Source organism: Oryza sativa, chromosome 10 (assembly GCF_034140825.1).
Source record: "Oryza sativa Japonica Group chromosome 10, ASM3414082v1".
NCBI lineage: Eukaryota > Viridiplantae > Streptophyta > Magnoliopsida > Poales > Poaceae > Oryza > Oryza sativa.
The window spans coordinates 1,847,967-1,864,607 of record NC_089044.1 but is presented as its reverse complement, the minus strand read 5'-3'; the positions used below and the strand labels follow the sequence as shown (position 1 = coordinate 1,864,607).

The 16,641-nt window shown below is 41.1% G+C and overlaps 1 protein-coding gene across 1 annotated transcript; it reads right to left on the bottom strand.

The window, feature by feature from the left end:
- Window positions 1-14,337: 14,337 nt before the first annotated feature.
- Window positions 14,338-15,568, bottom strand: LOC112936659 (uncharacterized). Its single transcript, XM_026020884.2, has one exon. The coding sequence runs from the start codon at window positions 15,544-15,546 to the stop codon at window positions 14,452-14,454; it is 1,095 nt and encodes a 364-aa protein (XP_025876669.1). The 5' UTR covers window positions 15,547-15,568; the 3' UTR covers window positions 14,338-14,451.
- Window positions 15,569-16,641: the final 1,073 nt, after the last annotated feature.

Here is a 16,641-nt window from a genome sequence, read left to right as displayed (position 1 = left end):
GAGATAAAGAAAAATGGGCACCATCGATGTCTGCAGTTGTTAGGTACTCCATCAACCATTTCCCAAATTGAAGTTTATGCATCTTCGCGAGCCATGCTGCGCCTTTCCTGGGATTGTCTCTACGGAGAACATCCAAGTGCATGTCCATGTACGGAGCCACCAAAGCTGATTGTCGTAACACTGCAAAATGGGCATGTCTTATGGTTTGTCGATTGGGGGCGACAATTCTCCTATGACCTAATATTCCCTTTCCAAGCATCCTGCCCTCGTGACGGGGCACGGGAACACCGATAGGTTGTAGATCCATGTAATCTATACAGAATTCGACCACCTCCTCTGTTGCATAACCCTCGATGATGCTGCCTTCGGGTATCGATCTGTTCCTGACATATTTCTTTATGATACCCATAAACCTCTCGAAAGCCCACATGCTATCCAGATATGCTGTACCTAAGATCTTTACTTGTTCCACAAGATGAACAATCAGATGCACCATGATATCGAAGAAAGAGAGAGGGAACAACATATCTAGCTGACAAAGATTGAGAATCGTGTCCTCCTGAAGCATGCCCAATGAAGCCGGATCGATAACCTTTTGGTTTATCGCTTTGAAAAACTGGCATAACTTGATGATTGGGTCTCGGATCTTTTCTAGAAGGATACCTCTAATTGCGACCGGTAGCAGCTGCGACATAAGAACATGGCAGTCATGTGAAGCTTAAGAACATTCCAACCAACCTCTTATCTTTCATGCTAACAAGTCTCTTAATGTTCGCACAGTAACCGGATGGGACTTTTACACCCCGCAGGCATTCCCACATACTCGTTTTTTCTGTAGCACTAAGAGTGTAGCATGCCGGAGGTAGGTAGTAGCAGCCATTTCCTCTGTCTTGAGGATGCAGCTCTTTCCTGATGTCCATGTCTTCCAAGATCTTTCCGTGCTTGCAAAGTGTCCTTCATCTTGCCAGGTGTGTTCAACAATACCCCGAGCACGCCTTCACACACGTTCTTCTCCACGTGCATCACATTGATCGCATGACGAATATCCAAGTCTTTCCAATACGGCAAGTCCCAAAAGATAGACTTCTTTTTGAATAGAGGGGTCTCACCGCTCGATGTGGATCTTCACCTCCGCCAAGATCTCACTTCCGGTTCTAAAAATTGGACGTCCATCTATTTCCACCGTCCCATCAAAAGCTTTTTTATTTTGGTGGTGTGGGTGATCCCGCCTGAGGAACCTCCCATGACGCATGTACACGGTTTTCCGACTATGATTCAGTCACTTGCCTCCTGTTTGGGCCATGCACCATACACATGCTTTCATGCCCTTCACCATTTGGCCCGACGTGTTTCCAAGTGCTGGGTAGTCTGTTATTGTCCCTAACAAAATAGCCCGACATGTGAAGTGTTCTTGTTTGTACGTATCCCACATCTGCACGCCTTCCGTCCATAGTGTATGAAGATCCTCTACCAGCGGCTTGAAGTACACATCGATATCGTTGCCAGGTTGTTTAGGCCCTTGAATCAGAAGTAGCATCATGATGTACTTATGCTTCAAACAGAGCCCAGAAGGGAGGTTGTAGATAATAACAACCACTGGCCATGTGCTATGACGACTGCTCATGTTACAAGATGGGTTCATGCCATCAGTGCTTAGTGCAATCCTCACATTTCTGATGTCGTGAGAAAACTTTGGTACTTCTTGTCTATCTTTCTTCACTGAGACCCATCAGCTGGATGTCGTATCATTCCATCTTTTTTACACTCTTTGTGGTGCCAACGCATCAGCTTGGCATGCTTTTTGTTTGCATACATACGTTCCAAACAGGAGATGATTGGAAAATACCGAACGACCTTCACCGGCACTCTTTTCTTATTTCCACCCTCATCATCCCCGTCTCCCCACTTATAGCTAGAAGCCTTGCATACCGGTAAAGAATGCAATCAATTAGACAAGCATGAATTTTCTGTATGTCAAGACCAAAGGGGACATATAACTTTTTTGGCTTGTATGTCGATTCTGGCTAGATGTTGTCCATAGGAGAATTTCTTTCAAGAGCTCTAGCAACTCAGTGAAGCTCTTATCGGACCATCCGTTGCTCGCCTTTAGGTGAAGCAGCAATAGGACCACTTGAAGCTTATTGTGCTCCACCTTACATCCATTGTAAACTGGAGTTTTGGAGTCCTTCACCATGGTTGTGAACTTGCGATATTCCCTATCATCAGTGTCAAATCTCTCCCCGTCGTGTAGCATCTGATCTAGATTAGGTTCACCGTGATCGACACATGTTTGGTTATCCTCCTCGCAGCCAACATCCGCATCATGCCCGTGACAGTTGCCGGCACTTTCCTCACGTGCACCTCCTCGCCAAGGAAGTTGTCCCTAAAACCCATTGTAAGGAGATGTGAATTTACCCGTGAGCCGGAAGTTGTCTGTCTTTCTTGCATTCATGGCATGGACACCAAATATATTCCGGTGCATCAACAAGAGCCGTTACTCCCCTGAAATACTCCACAGAGTCACGATCCGCTATAGTTATCCATTCTAGATCCATTATATCCAATGGGTACCTGCAATAATTATCGTTTATTACCAATCGTGAAGGAAAAAAACAATGAGGATTTCATAATGTACAAGCACATTAGAATAAAAACAAAGAGTAATGCCCATTTTACCCTACGATAAAATTGAGATTTTTGCGCACGCCCACATCACCTTAATTAGATATTCATGGCTAATGAAAAGATAAAAAAAATTCTATTTTTCGTCAATGCAAAAAAAATATTTGGCTAATGTGAAACATTAACGACGATGGCGTAGATGGAATAAAACATTAATTAAAATTTAGCATGACATCTAAGAACATATCTACAAATGACTGATGGATCCATACAAATGACTAGTGCATTTTACATGTATTACCACACGGCAATTCAATTCAACGAGCAGGTGTGAATCTGGGTGAGAAATAATGAATATTTACTTTGTAGGCTTCAATCTTCAACCAAAACCCAAGAAAAATCGAGCAAAACCATTTCCATCTCCTCTAGTGGATCGATGGGCACCCGTAACATAAATTTGAGATAAATCAAGCTATCAATGGACATTTCCATGGCCTTAACATAGTTTGACTAGCATTAATTTGACTAACGGCCGTGACGAAGGATGGAAGAAAACATTAACGCAAATTTAGCATTTCATGCAACAATAGACACAAAAAAAGATAAAAAGAATTATCCCTAAAAACAACACCCATAGTGTATTTTACATGCATGCATATAGCACATGGCAATTCAAATCAACAACCAAGAGTTAAACGGAGCGAGAAATAATTGATTTTTACATTTAGGCTTCAACCTTTAACCAAACACCACAAAAAAAATGGAGTAAAACCTCCTGCCCTCCTCTAGCTGCTCGGGGCAAGAACGAGAGGCGCCACTCTCTTCTTGCTCAATCAGTTCGAGTGGCAAGGGATGGATTATATATATATATGTACTATTGTCAGAACAAAGGTGCCGGTTCTAGACCCAAAACCAACACCTTTGTCTTCCCAACCGGCACCTATGTGTAGGGCTCACCAATGGCTACTACAAGCACTTTGGAACATAGGTGTCAGTTCTAGACCAAAAATCGGCACCTTTGTCTTGTCATACAAAAAAACCAGCACATATGTGTAGGGCCCACCATCGGGCATGAAAAGCACTATTGGAACAAAGGTGCCGGTTCTAGACAAAAACCGACACCTTTGTCTTGTCGTACAAAAAACCGGCACCTTTTTGTTGGGCCCACCACCAGGCATGAAAAGCACTATTGGAACAAAGGTGCCGGTTCTAGACCAAAAACCGGCACCTTTATCTTGTCATACAAAAAAAGGGCACCTTTTTGTAGGGCCTACCATCGGGCATGAAAAGCACTATTGGAATAAAGGTGTCGGCTTTATGACGAGAACCAACACCCTAGTCTTAAAACCGAACCTACGTGTGGGGCCCACCAACAGCTAGTGTGGGAGGGGGAAGATTAAAAGGTGCCGGTGGGTTTAAAACCGTCAGCTTTCTCTGACACAGGTTTTAGGTATCAGTTTTATTTAAAAACCGGCACCTATTTCGACATAAAGGTGCCGGTTTTGAATATTTGGCGCGTGGGGGTGGGTGCATGGGCAGGAAAGGCATTATAGGTGTCGTTTTTAGCTGTGCCGGCACCTATAGTGGCGACACCTATTTGCCTTTTTACAGTGAATTGGTTCATAAATTGATCAATAAATCACGGTGTCCTGTATCAATTCTAAATCTAGACTTGTAGTGCTTCTGATTTGATATATATTTGCTGAAATGGGCCTTCAGTCTATCTATTGTTCCAAGGATGCAGCAGAAACATGTAACAAAAATAACGTTTCTTGCTAACCTGGAAAAAACATCCATGTGGCATTCACTTTGACCAAAAGCACACTATCTAACCAAGTAGGTGTACCAATTTGCTCAGTTTTCAAGTTCTTGCATTAAAATGCACACACCTACCAAATTTTTTTTTACCTTGAATACAATTCCTACAAACTTTTATATATGTGTTATTAGCGGTTTAAAAGTCAATGCTTGAAAATGGACTACGATAAAACAACTTTAAAATAAACTCTAAAGTTAAATTTTAAAATTTATATTTTGCCTATGGTTGATAAGTTAATGGACAGACGTTGAGAGTATGAGTAATCGTTTATAATATAATTCAGTAGGATGGTGACAGACTCTAGTAATTAAACTATGCTAATTAGATTTTCTTTTTTTACACTTTAGATTTTCTTTTTTTATAACTTCAGCCAGATATTTCTAACCACATGCATGGAAAATCTTATAACGAAAAATTGAAGATGATGCAACACGCAATCTGATTCCATACTGTTTTTCCTGAATTATTAGACGAAAGGGCGCGCATAAACAATTTTGCTCTTACCAGCTGGCGTTCTCCAACTTGCTTTGACCTTACAGTTTCCATATTAATTAAATCTCAATATGTATAAGGGCATCACCGATGTATATGGCAAAGTGATCCATATAGATGGGACCCACATAAATAGTTTATCCCTATGGCAATGTCCTACAAGGTATCATTAGGAGAAGAGAGGAGTAGAGATAGATAATATAATTTATTCCATATGGGTAGTCCATATGCATATGGGTATCTTTTGCTATTTTTTCTATATGGACTAGTTGCACAATAGTAATAGGTAGCTGAATGGAATATTCTATTGCTTATGGACTACTTTTACACCACATTGTGGATTCCCTAACAGTGGTAACATGGTGAATTGGTGATCACACGTCAATCGACTGGGGGAGCATCTATCTGCTGCAGCTTCTTTCAGAATCAGAAGCTTCTCTAAACAGTCCAGCTTTTGGTCCAAATTCTGAGAAGCTGTAGTTGTAGAATCCAAAAAATAAACTAGAAGCCAGAAGCTGGGAAACCTAGCTTTTCCATATTCTCAGAAGCTGGCTACCAAATGGGCCTTATATCTTCCTCTTCATCTGCCTTGTTCGTACGTTTATATATTCAACTTTGTGGAACAATTGAGTGCACAAATCTCCTGTTGTTGGTTGTGTTGCTAAGTCTTCTAATTCTACCAATGTGTCTAATCATCGTGAAAAATATACTTGTTCTTTTTATGGTAAAGATGGACATATTGTTGGTTTTTGTTTCAGATTAACTCATAAACAGAAAAACGAGAGAGAGATTGCTTTTGCAAAATCAAAGTGGCAAAAATCTGATTTTTCCTCGAGGGAACCGGTTAGACCGCAGTGGGTCCCATGGTCGGACCGGCGACCGGTCAGACCGGCTGCAGTGCCTCGGTCAGACCGAACACCGGTCAGACCGGCGGTGCAGCGGCGATCAGACCGGCCCCCGGTCAGACCGGCAGTAACACCTCGGTCAGACCGGCCTCAGAGGAATTTTTCTGAAAATTCTCAAACTATTTTTACACGTGGATATATGCCTATTGGATCTTCTGGTCGTGTGTCTCAGTACTGGATTCCTAAATTTTTATTATCATCTAACCCCAGTACTGAGGCTTCGACTTATGCTTGTGTGTAGGCTTTGGTGGCAAGGAAGGAGAACGTGTGGATCGTGGATTCCGGTTATTCGCGGCACATGACCGGTGATAAAAATTGGTTCTCCTCCCTCAAAAAGGCATCCAAGACTGAATCGATTATCTTTGGTGATGCTTCTACAAGTGTCGTTCTCGCTACAGGTTTGGTTAAGGTATATGAAAAATTTGAATTGAAGATGAAGCTTTAGTTGAGGACTTAAAGTACAATTTGCTTTCAGTTTCACAAATTTTTGATGAAAATTTTGAGGTTCACTGTAAGAAAACTGGAAGTAAAGTTTTTGATTCTTGTGGTGATTCTGTGTTGATTATTTCTCGCTATGGAAGAGTGTTTAAAGCTGATTTTGAAAATCCTGTTTCACCTGTGATAACATGTTTGGCTGCTAAGTTTGATAAAGATGTGATGTTTTGGCATCGTAGACTTGGACATGTTGGTTTTGATCATCTCACTAGGTTAAGTGGTTTGGATCTTGTTCGTGGTTTGCCTAAACTTAAGAAAAATATTGATTTGGTTTGCACACCGTGTCGTCATGCTAAGATGGTTGCTTGTTCACATGCTCCTATTGTTTCTGTGATGACGGATGCACCGGGACAGCTATTACATATGGACACTGTTGGTCCAGCTAGAGTGCAATCTGTTGGAGGAAAGTGGTATGTGTTGGTTATTGTTGACGATTTTTCTTGATATTCTTGGCTTTTCTTTATGGCAACTAAGGACGAAGCTTTTCAACACTTTCGTGGTTTGTTTCTTCGATTGGATCTTGAATTTCCTGGTTCTTTGAAAAGAATTCGAAGTGATAATGGTGGTAAGTTTAAAAATGCTTCTTTTGAACAATTTTGCAACAAAAAAGGTCTTGAACATGAATTTTCTTCTCCTCGTGTACCGCAACAAAACGGTGTTGTTGAAAGGAAATATCGTGTTTTGGTTGAGATGGCTAGAATGATGTTGGATGAATATAAAACTCCTAAAAAATTTTGGGCTGAGGCGATTAATACTGCGTGTTATATTTCAAATCGAGTTTTCTTGAGATCAAAACTTGGAAAAACTTCTTATGAACTTCGATTTGGACGTCAACCTAAAGTTTCACATTTGCGTGTTTTGAGTTGCAAGTGCTTTGTCTTGAAATCTGGAAATTTGGATAAGTTTGAGGCACGTTCTACCGATGGATTGTTTCTTGGTTACCCCGCACATAGTCGTGGCTATCGTGTACTTATTTTGGAGACTAACAAAATCATTGAGACTTGCGAAGTTTCTTTTGATGAGGCTAGTCCAGGTACTAGACCCGATATTGCAGGTACATTGTCACAGGTTCAGGGGGAGGATGGTCGTATTTTTGAAGACGAGAGTGAAGACGACAACAACGACGAGGTCGGCTCGGCCGGTTAGACCACCGGCACGCCGCCGGTCAGACCGCCTCAGGAAGAGCAGTTAGACCGGCCAGGCTCGTCGGGTTCCGGTACTGTTGATGCTGATCGAGATGGACCTCCGGAGACTATAACTTTGACCAGTACTGATACAGAACGTGGATCAACTTCAGAAGTCGCTACTCCTTTGCACATTCAACGACGACATCTGTCGGAATAAATCATTGGTAATATAGGTGAGCGGACTACAAGGTCTAAGGTAACGACTCATGATGTTTGTGCAAATTATGCATTTGTTGCTTCTTTTGAACCCAAAGATGTGTCACATGCATTAACTGATTAATCGTGGATTAATGCCATGCATGAAGAACTTGAAAATTTTGAGAGAAACAAAGTTTGGACTTTTGTTGAACCACCTTCTGAACATAATATTTTTGGAACCAAGTGGGTTTTCAAAAATAAACAAAATGAGGATGGTTTGATTGTGAGAAATAAAACTAGACTTGTTGCTCAAGGTTTTACCCAAGTGGAGGGTTTGGATTTTGATGAAACTTTTGCTCATGTTGCTAGAGTTGAGGCAATTAGACTTTTGTTGGCTTTTGCTATTTCAAAAGGTTTTAAATTGTATCAAATGGATGTGAAAAGTGATTTTCTTAATGGTTTTATACAGGAGGAAGTTTATGTCAAACAACCACCAGGTTTTGAAAATCCTGAGTTTCCTAACCATGTTTTTAAATTGTCTAAAGCTTTGTATGGTTTGAAACAAGCTCCTAGGGCATGGTATGATAGGTTTAAGAACTTTTTGCTTGCGAAAGGTTTTTCAATGGGAAAGGTTGACAAAACGCTTTTTGTTCTTAAGCATGGTGATAATCAACTTTTTGTTCAGATTTATGTGGATGATATCATTTTTGGTTGTTCAACTCACGCCTTGGTTGTGGAGTTTGCTGAGACTATGCGCAGGGAATTTGAGATGAGCATGATGGGTGAGTTATCGTACTTTTTGGGATTGCAAATTAAGCAAACACCTCAAGGTACTTTTGTGCATCAAATGAAGTATACGAAGGATCTTTTGAGACGGTTCAAGATGGAAAATTGCAAGCCAATTTCAACACCAATTGGTTTTACAGCTGTGTTGGATCCTGATGAAGATGGTGAAGCTGTTGATCAAAAGGAGTATAGAAGTATGATTGGATCTTTGTTGTATCTAATTGCTTCTAGGCTAGACATACAACTTGCTATGTGTTTGTATACACGCTTTCCAGCTTCTCCTCGTGCTTCACATCGTCAAGCGATCAAGCGAATAATGAGGTATTTGAATCATACACTTGAGTTTGGAATTTGGTATTCTACTTCATCTTCTATATGCTTAAGTGGATATTCCGATACTGATTTTGGGGGTTGTAGAATTGATAGGAAAAGTACTAGTGGAATATGTCATTTTCTTGGTACATCATTGATTGCATGGTCTTCTAGGAAACAATCTAGTGTTGCTCAATCAACTTCTGAATCTGAATATGTTGCTGCTGCTAGCTGTTGTTCACAGATTCTTTGGCTTTTATCTACTTTGAAATATTATAGTCTTACTTTTGAGAAAGTACCTCTCTTTTGTGATAATACTAGTGCTATTAACATTGCTAAGAATCCTGTTCAACACTCACGCACAAAGCACATTAATATTTGTTTTCACTTTTTGAGGGATCATGTTGAGAAGGGAGATGTCGAATTGCAGTTTTTGGACAAAATGTTGCAACTTGCTGATATTTTCAACAAACCTTTGGATTCTAATCATTTTGCTTTTCTTCGTGGTGAATTGGGAATAATTCATCCTTTTGGCATGGTTTGAGGGGGAGTTTGTACCTCATGGTTTTATCAAGCAAAAATATGACAATGAGAAAAATTGAGAAAAGAGAGCTTTGTTCTATACATATAGTATTTTCTTGTGCATTCTAGCAATACCTTGAAGGTTTATTTGTCTCTAGCATAGCTTATATGTATTCTAGTCTTTTCATGATATTTAGATTTTGTTTTTAAGGGAGATGATGCATGACACTTAAATTCTATACTTGAATAAAGCAAATGTGCAATGTTGATGCGAGCATATGGTTTGTTTTATAAATGCTCTACATATATGCTTTATTGAATTGTTATTCCTCAAATAGCTTTAATTGCTCATTGTGAAAAAGAGAATAAAAATATAAAAAAAGAATACCGAATCCTTGGAAACAGTCTTGACGACACTGACGTATTCGATGTGAGCAAAATAATGGGTGTCGAATCCCTGGAAATAGTCTTGACGACAGGGACGTACCTGGAATAAAAGAGAAAAATATGAGCAAAAAGGCTCAAGAAAAGAAAAAGTTAAAAAAAAATTCTCTTGGTTGTTTTGTGCCAAAGGTTATTTGAGAAAGAATGATAAATGCATTAGGTATATGCGTTTAGTGTTTATTCTTCAACCTATGTGCTTGTAAAGATGTTGTATTATAAATCGTATGAAATCATGAATTTTGATTGTTGATTCAAGCTTAATTGTAAAATCTTTGGTTCATGTTTATACTTTAATGCATGTTTGCTATATTATAGATGGGTTCATCTTCTTTTTATTGCAACACATGATATGATATGCTATATGTATGATAAGCTCTTATACATTAATGAACATAATTTCTATGCTTGATGAAATCATTGTCAAAAGGGGGAGAAGTAATGTGAAATTTTTGGAGAAACAAATGATTTGAGAAGAGCTTGTCGATTGGGAAATTTCTTTTTTTTCAAAAGAGAGAGAAGTTTTCTTTTGAATTTTTGAGCACGATGTGTAACATTTGTACGAAGTGTGCTTTTTACCACTTTTGTTTTTATTTTTCCAAACACCAAAACATTTTGATGGGTTTGCCAATGTGTTCATCAAGAGGGAGATTGTAAAATTAAAGGTGTTTTTGATTATTATTCTGTGATGAACAATTGGCATCGGAGATTATTGGTTTTGTTATTTGGAATTTATTTGCGAAGTGGTTTTATAGATGATTGGAATTTACAGGTGATTGACAGGGACTGCTGTTTGTCGGGACCGGTCAAACCGGGTAGGGTATGCCGGTCAGACCGGAGGTATATGCGTGGTCAGACCGGCGCAGCCCGCGGTCTGACCGGCCGACGTTGTGTCAGTTTTAGTTTCGGGTTGTTTGTTTGGATATCCGTGATTGTTTCATGATTATGGCTTCTGGATGGATACTATACATATGTAATACTGTTGTTTGCTACTAATGAGTCAAGTTGGAGATAGCTTGGTCTCGGAATATGGTTTCTTTGTTTATTTTATGTGTAGGTGACTCGATGCCTCGGGAGAGTATTTGCGATGATGGACCGGGAGTCGGCTTAGGGATAAGACGACATCCGAGGTGGTCAGAGATCATGCGGGATACTTAGGCTAGAGTTGATGCACATGGTTTGTGAAGATTCCATATGGCATACGATGGAGGTATTGTGTGCGTATGGGATGCGGAGTCGAATTTGGAAGGAGTCCAAATTTGGTATGATTGGTTATGTAAAGTTTGTTTCTTGTACTAAAGGGTTTCCTAAGGTGTTTAGGACTTCTAGTATGAGTTTGGTTCGTGGCTTTAGGCTGCCTACCTCGGGTATAAATAGAGGGGGAGCGTGAGGCTTTCCGGTATTGCTTTTGAGAGCAATTGAGTTGAGTTTTGAGTTAGGGTTTCGAGTTTAGTCGAAATTTTTGTAAGGACTGCTATTGATGCACTTTGTAAACACAGAGAGAATCAATAAAATTATCATCTACTTTAAAAGTTCTTCGATTTGTGTTTCACCGGGTTTCGACGGTCTAACCGGCGACACACCGGCGGTCAGACCGGCAGCATCGCGGCGGTCAGACCGGCGGCGGCAGGCGACTTCGGCGGTTCGACCGATCGATCTACATCGGTCAGACCGACGTTCATCAGGCGGTCAAACTGGCGCAATACCTTCGGTCAGACCGCGATCCGTCGAATTTGAGAGTAACTTTTATTTCCGCTAAAAGTTTTCGGTTTTTGGTATACCAACCATTCACCCCCTCTGGTTGGTTTAGTTCTTGTGATTTGATCTTACGTGGTCTGGCCTCATGTTCTTAGTCTGTAAGGTCCTTTTGTTGGAGTTCTTAGAGTTGCTGGTCCGGTTTCGCTTCTGTCTTGTAACTCTTTCGGTTGTACTGTCTGGAATGTGGCCTGCGGTGTGTGGATGTCATATGTACCGAACTTACATAGCAAGCCGGTGTTCCCAGCTCATGCGGTCATGGCTTTCTATAAAAGCGGGTCTTTGGCCTTTTCTTAAAAAACAAATTCGAGATGAATTTATTTATGCATGACACGGTTTGCCTCTAGTCCACTTTTATTTATTTATTTTTTTTAAGATGGCAAACATTGGGGACGAGGGTGAGACGGTGAGGTGCTGAGGGCTATCCTGAGTTGTTGCAATGAATCTAATACCTGAGATAATTAATTTGTGATCAATTAATGCTCAAAAACATTATGCGGGATTTTTTTTTTATATTATGTAGTTCAATCTTTTAAAATTCCTCTATTTTTTCCATTATATGGCAGACACAAGTACACACGCACACACATCACTACACAGAACACACGGAACACAACATTCACATCTCTGCGCATATGCTCCTAATACGCCTATAAATAGGCGAAAACCAGCAACAAATTTCGAACTCTAAAATTCCTCCATTTTAGATGAAGTCAAGTATATAACAATCGCGTGGTTTACTAAAAGGAAAAGACAACAGCATATTGTGAGGGTGAAATGTGAATCTCTTGTCTCCAACGAAGATGGTTAACTAATTAAATAAAAGCAATGGTCGGTTCCTCTAATCCATCCCACACGTAATATATGTTTAATTAAGTCTGTCATTGTCAGTATAATATATGACCTTGGATCACATAGTTAACAATTGTTGTCGAATAGACAACCGTGTCACGTCGAAAGGCGTGATTCTCTCAACAGTGATTGGAAAAGAAAGATAATTGTATTGCTTAGTAAAAACTTTTTGGTTGCCCCTATTACATAGCTTTAGGGGGCTATTTATAGCTCTATTACAAGTTCCTCCTTTGGGGTTTAGGTTTTACAGGGGAATTTACATGGCTACCCTTATGATAGAGACATTATCAGGGGTACACATTGTCCTTTGCATGCATGGGCCTCTACTGGGCCAAAAGGGCTCGGCCTATGTATTTGACGAAACCCCCTGAGAGCGTAACAGCCCGCTGGGCCTCATCTTGGCAGAGTTCAGTACTTGGCGAAGCCCGTGCCTCTGTGCCAAAGCCTTCGCCTTATCGCCTTCGGCCATGCGGCCCGCCGACAAGGTCCTTGCCTGACAAAGCCCGCGTATTTCCAAGCCACGGCTTTCGCCCATACGGTTCCCTTTTCAACCTTCGCCGCTTGCCTCCAGTCCAAACCCGTCGCCTAAGTTGTTGGTTTCGGCAGATCCGGCCGAACGACCTCGTGGTGTACCTCCAACAACAATAATAACTAAAAAACCTCGGCACTCTAGAACAACACGCCATCGATCGATTTCCCAAAAAAGGTATTCCCTCAGCTTTTTAATATATGACATCGTTAATTTTTAAAAATACGTTTAACCATTTATTTTATTAAAAAAATATTTAATTATTATTTATTTTATCATGACTTGATTTATCATCAAATGTTCTTTAAATATGACTTAAATATTTTTATATTTACATAAAAATTTTGAATAAGACGAGTGATAAATGTTTGTTAAAAAATCAATGCCATCATATACTCCCTCCGTCTTAAATATAAGCATTTTTAGCATAATGACAAGTCAAACATTGTTTACGTTGACCATTAATAGCAGAAAAAATAAAAAAAATCAATCATGTAAAATTGAAGTTTACTAGATTTATTATTAAACAAACTATCATAGTATGCAACTCTTTTTATTTAAAACATCTTACTTTTATAAATATTGTTGGTCAAAATAGCATCTCGATGACCGTGTCAGGGTTAAAAATATTTATATTTTGGGACGGTGAAGTATTAAAAAACATAGGTAGTATTAGATAGGCATCACGAACTAGACAGAGGAAGATATAGTCGATTGACGTGTGACCACTAAGTTTCGACCGGTATGGAGATTTAATATGACAGCCATAATGTCAAAGCAATCTGGAGAATGCCATGTAAGAACAAATTGCTTAGGTTGTTTCGTCAAATATTTTTTTTGAAAAAAATAGTAATGGATCGAATCAGATTGCGAGCTGCATCATCTTGAATTTATCGTCGTAAGCTTTTCGATGCATGGTTAGACACATCTGGTTGAAGTCATCGAAAAAGAGAAGAAAAAGACCAACATGATCATCTGCTCACAGCTCACTGCCTTATCGGCCATAGCCAAAATATTAATTTTAAAACCGTTTTATCATAGTCTATTATTTTAAACATTGATTTTTAATCTACTTATAATACATACTTCATAAATCGTTTTGATTTTTTCTAAGATAAACTTATATAAGCAAGTTTATGGAGAAATATAGTAACTCGTATAACATTAAATTAAATTAGTTTCATTAAATATAAACATTGAATATATTGAATATATTTTTGATAGTATGCTTTAGAATGTTGCGATGTCTTTCTACAAATTTGATAAATTAGAGAAGTCTTATCGGCACTAGCTTAAACAATACTCCTATGTTCTTTCACGGGCCTTCTGGTTGGTTAAAGACATGTTCAGTTTATTAGATCTCTAATTTTTCACGATTAAATTTCTAATTAATTATTAAGTATTTAACCTCATATCTACTTCTCGATTGTTCGTACATATTTGTGGTTAGTACTAACCATTTTTAGTTTCAGATGATAATCTCAAAAACACTCAGAAAATGTCCATAGCAAACAAAGAAAAACATCCACAGAAAATAAATAAACTAAGTAAAATCTGTAACGGCGAAATTAAGCAAAGTTCATCGCCGGCGGGCGGTCACCGGTGTTTCCATCGGAACCCGGAAGACGGCGAATGAACCGCGCCGGCGCCACGCCACTGCTTCTTGTCGCCGCCATGTCCCGGCGCCGCACGGCCATGGCCGGCGTCCCTTGGCATTGCTCTCCGCCTCCTCCTCCGACGAGGTACGACCGTCTCCTCCTCCTCCGGCGACTCCGGCGGCGGAGGCGGCACAAATGGATACCTACGTATCCATGGAACTCTCATCCACTCTGTCATCACCGGCAGTAGTATTTCTCCCATGAACACGTCATGCGCCGCCGGAACACGCCGCCGCCTCACCGCCACGTACCTAGCCTTCCAGCTCACCGCCGTCGGCTCGCCATAGCTGACTCCGAGAAACCGCAGCCGCCGCCGCAGCTGGGAACGCAGCTTCGTGTACATGGGCTTCCAGAGCGTGGAGTCGTGCTCCGCGACGAGGAGGTTAAGCCCGACGCACGTGCACTCCACCCTCGCGAGGTCCTCGCCGGCGGCGAGCCTGGCGAGGATGGCGACCTTGACGTCGTCGGGGAGCGACATGAGCTCGTGCTCGGGCTCCACCGGCACGCCGTTCTTGGCGCACAGGTCGACGAGGACGCGCCGGCACAGCCTGTCGGCGAGCGCGCTCCAGAGCGCGGCGAGGCGCGCGCCGCGCTCGCGCCTCGCCAGCGCGCGCGCCGTGTCGTCCAGCCCGCCGGCGAGGAGCGCCGCGGCGGCGGGCGCGTCGAGGCAGATCCAGTACGTGTCCAGCCACGGGTTGGCGAACCTGACGCACACGTAGAACACGACGTGGCGCCGCCCGTGCGCGCACACCCTCAGCGCAACCGTCGCCGCCGCCGCCGCGGCGGCGTCTTGCCGGTGCCGGTGCAGCAGCTGCGGCGCGGTGTACCGGAGCGAGAGCGCGGAGGCCGTCGCGCCCACCTGCCTCGGAAGTCGGACGGAGCTTTGGGCGCCGTCGTCATTGGCGGCGCCGGTGGACACGAAACCCGCGTCGAGGAAGGCGGCGTGGGCGAGGATTACGAGGCGGCCGAGCAGGGGCTCGGCGTCCCACATGGCGGCGCCGATGATCCGGTGGAGTGGAGAGGTGTCGGCCATGGCGACTAAGTGATCATCAATGTGTCGAGTGTCGACGTTTGCAGGGAATGGATGCAGTTGTATAGGCTTTTTTTATTTCCTTCCAAAATTGAAAGTTTGGATTGTAATTGGTACGATGTGACTGAAAAGTTGTGTGTGTATGACATGTTAATGTGGTGGAAAAAGTTGAAAGTTTGGATCTAAATACAGCCATAGTGGAGTTACGTCTGAATTTCGTGACAAGGTTCTTTTCTGACAAAACTGTGCTTTTACTAATTATTTAATCATCCTAGGAGAGAAGTGCAAAAATGGGCCTTGGGTGTATTTATTTATGCCTATACATGCTTGCCTGCACCCTGTCAAGTTTGTTTTAATAACAAAAAAGTGTAAGAATGTGATGTTGCATAAAAAAAACCTGGGGTTTGATTTATTAGTTGGTGACATTTCTCCACGAATTAGTTGCATGTTCAATCGTTACAGTATAATTATTTACCTCATACCTGGAACATTTACTCCGTGGAGTAGAATATGGTTCCAATAGATTTTACTCTGTGGAGAAGAATATGTTCCAGTAGAATTATTTACCTCATAATAATATGGTTCCAGTAGAATTATTTATTACCTCATATCTGAGGTTTAATTTGTGGGCATGTTCATATGTTGTACATGCCCTGATTCGCTCCAAAATATGAGGTAAATAATTCTATTGGACATTTTCTAGGGTGTAGTTATATCCTCTAAAATTGTTTCTCCAGCTGGAGTAAATATTTCGTAAAAAAAAACGTAGAGAAATTTCCATAAACAAAACAAAAGTAGAGAAATTAACAACAAAACCAGATTGTTCTTTTTAAAAAGGAACCATATTGCGCCTTGCAGCATAATCATATCGTTTGCCGATATAAGCCTTTCCATGCATGGTTGGACATATCTGACTGTTTTATGCCTTTGATATGATATATGGCCAATGTTCTCAGCCATAGTCAGCATGACAAGGAACACCACCGGTTAGCTAGGAAGAAGAAACAGTAATCTAACATTCATTTTGTCAAGAACATATATTAAGCAACTTTTGTGGTGAATATACCTTTTTAGTTAGAGCCATTGGTTTTGTTTGAT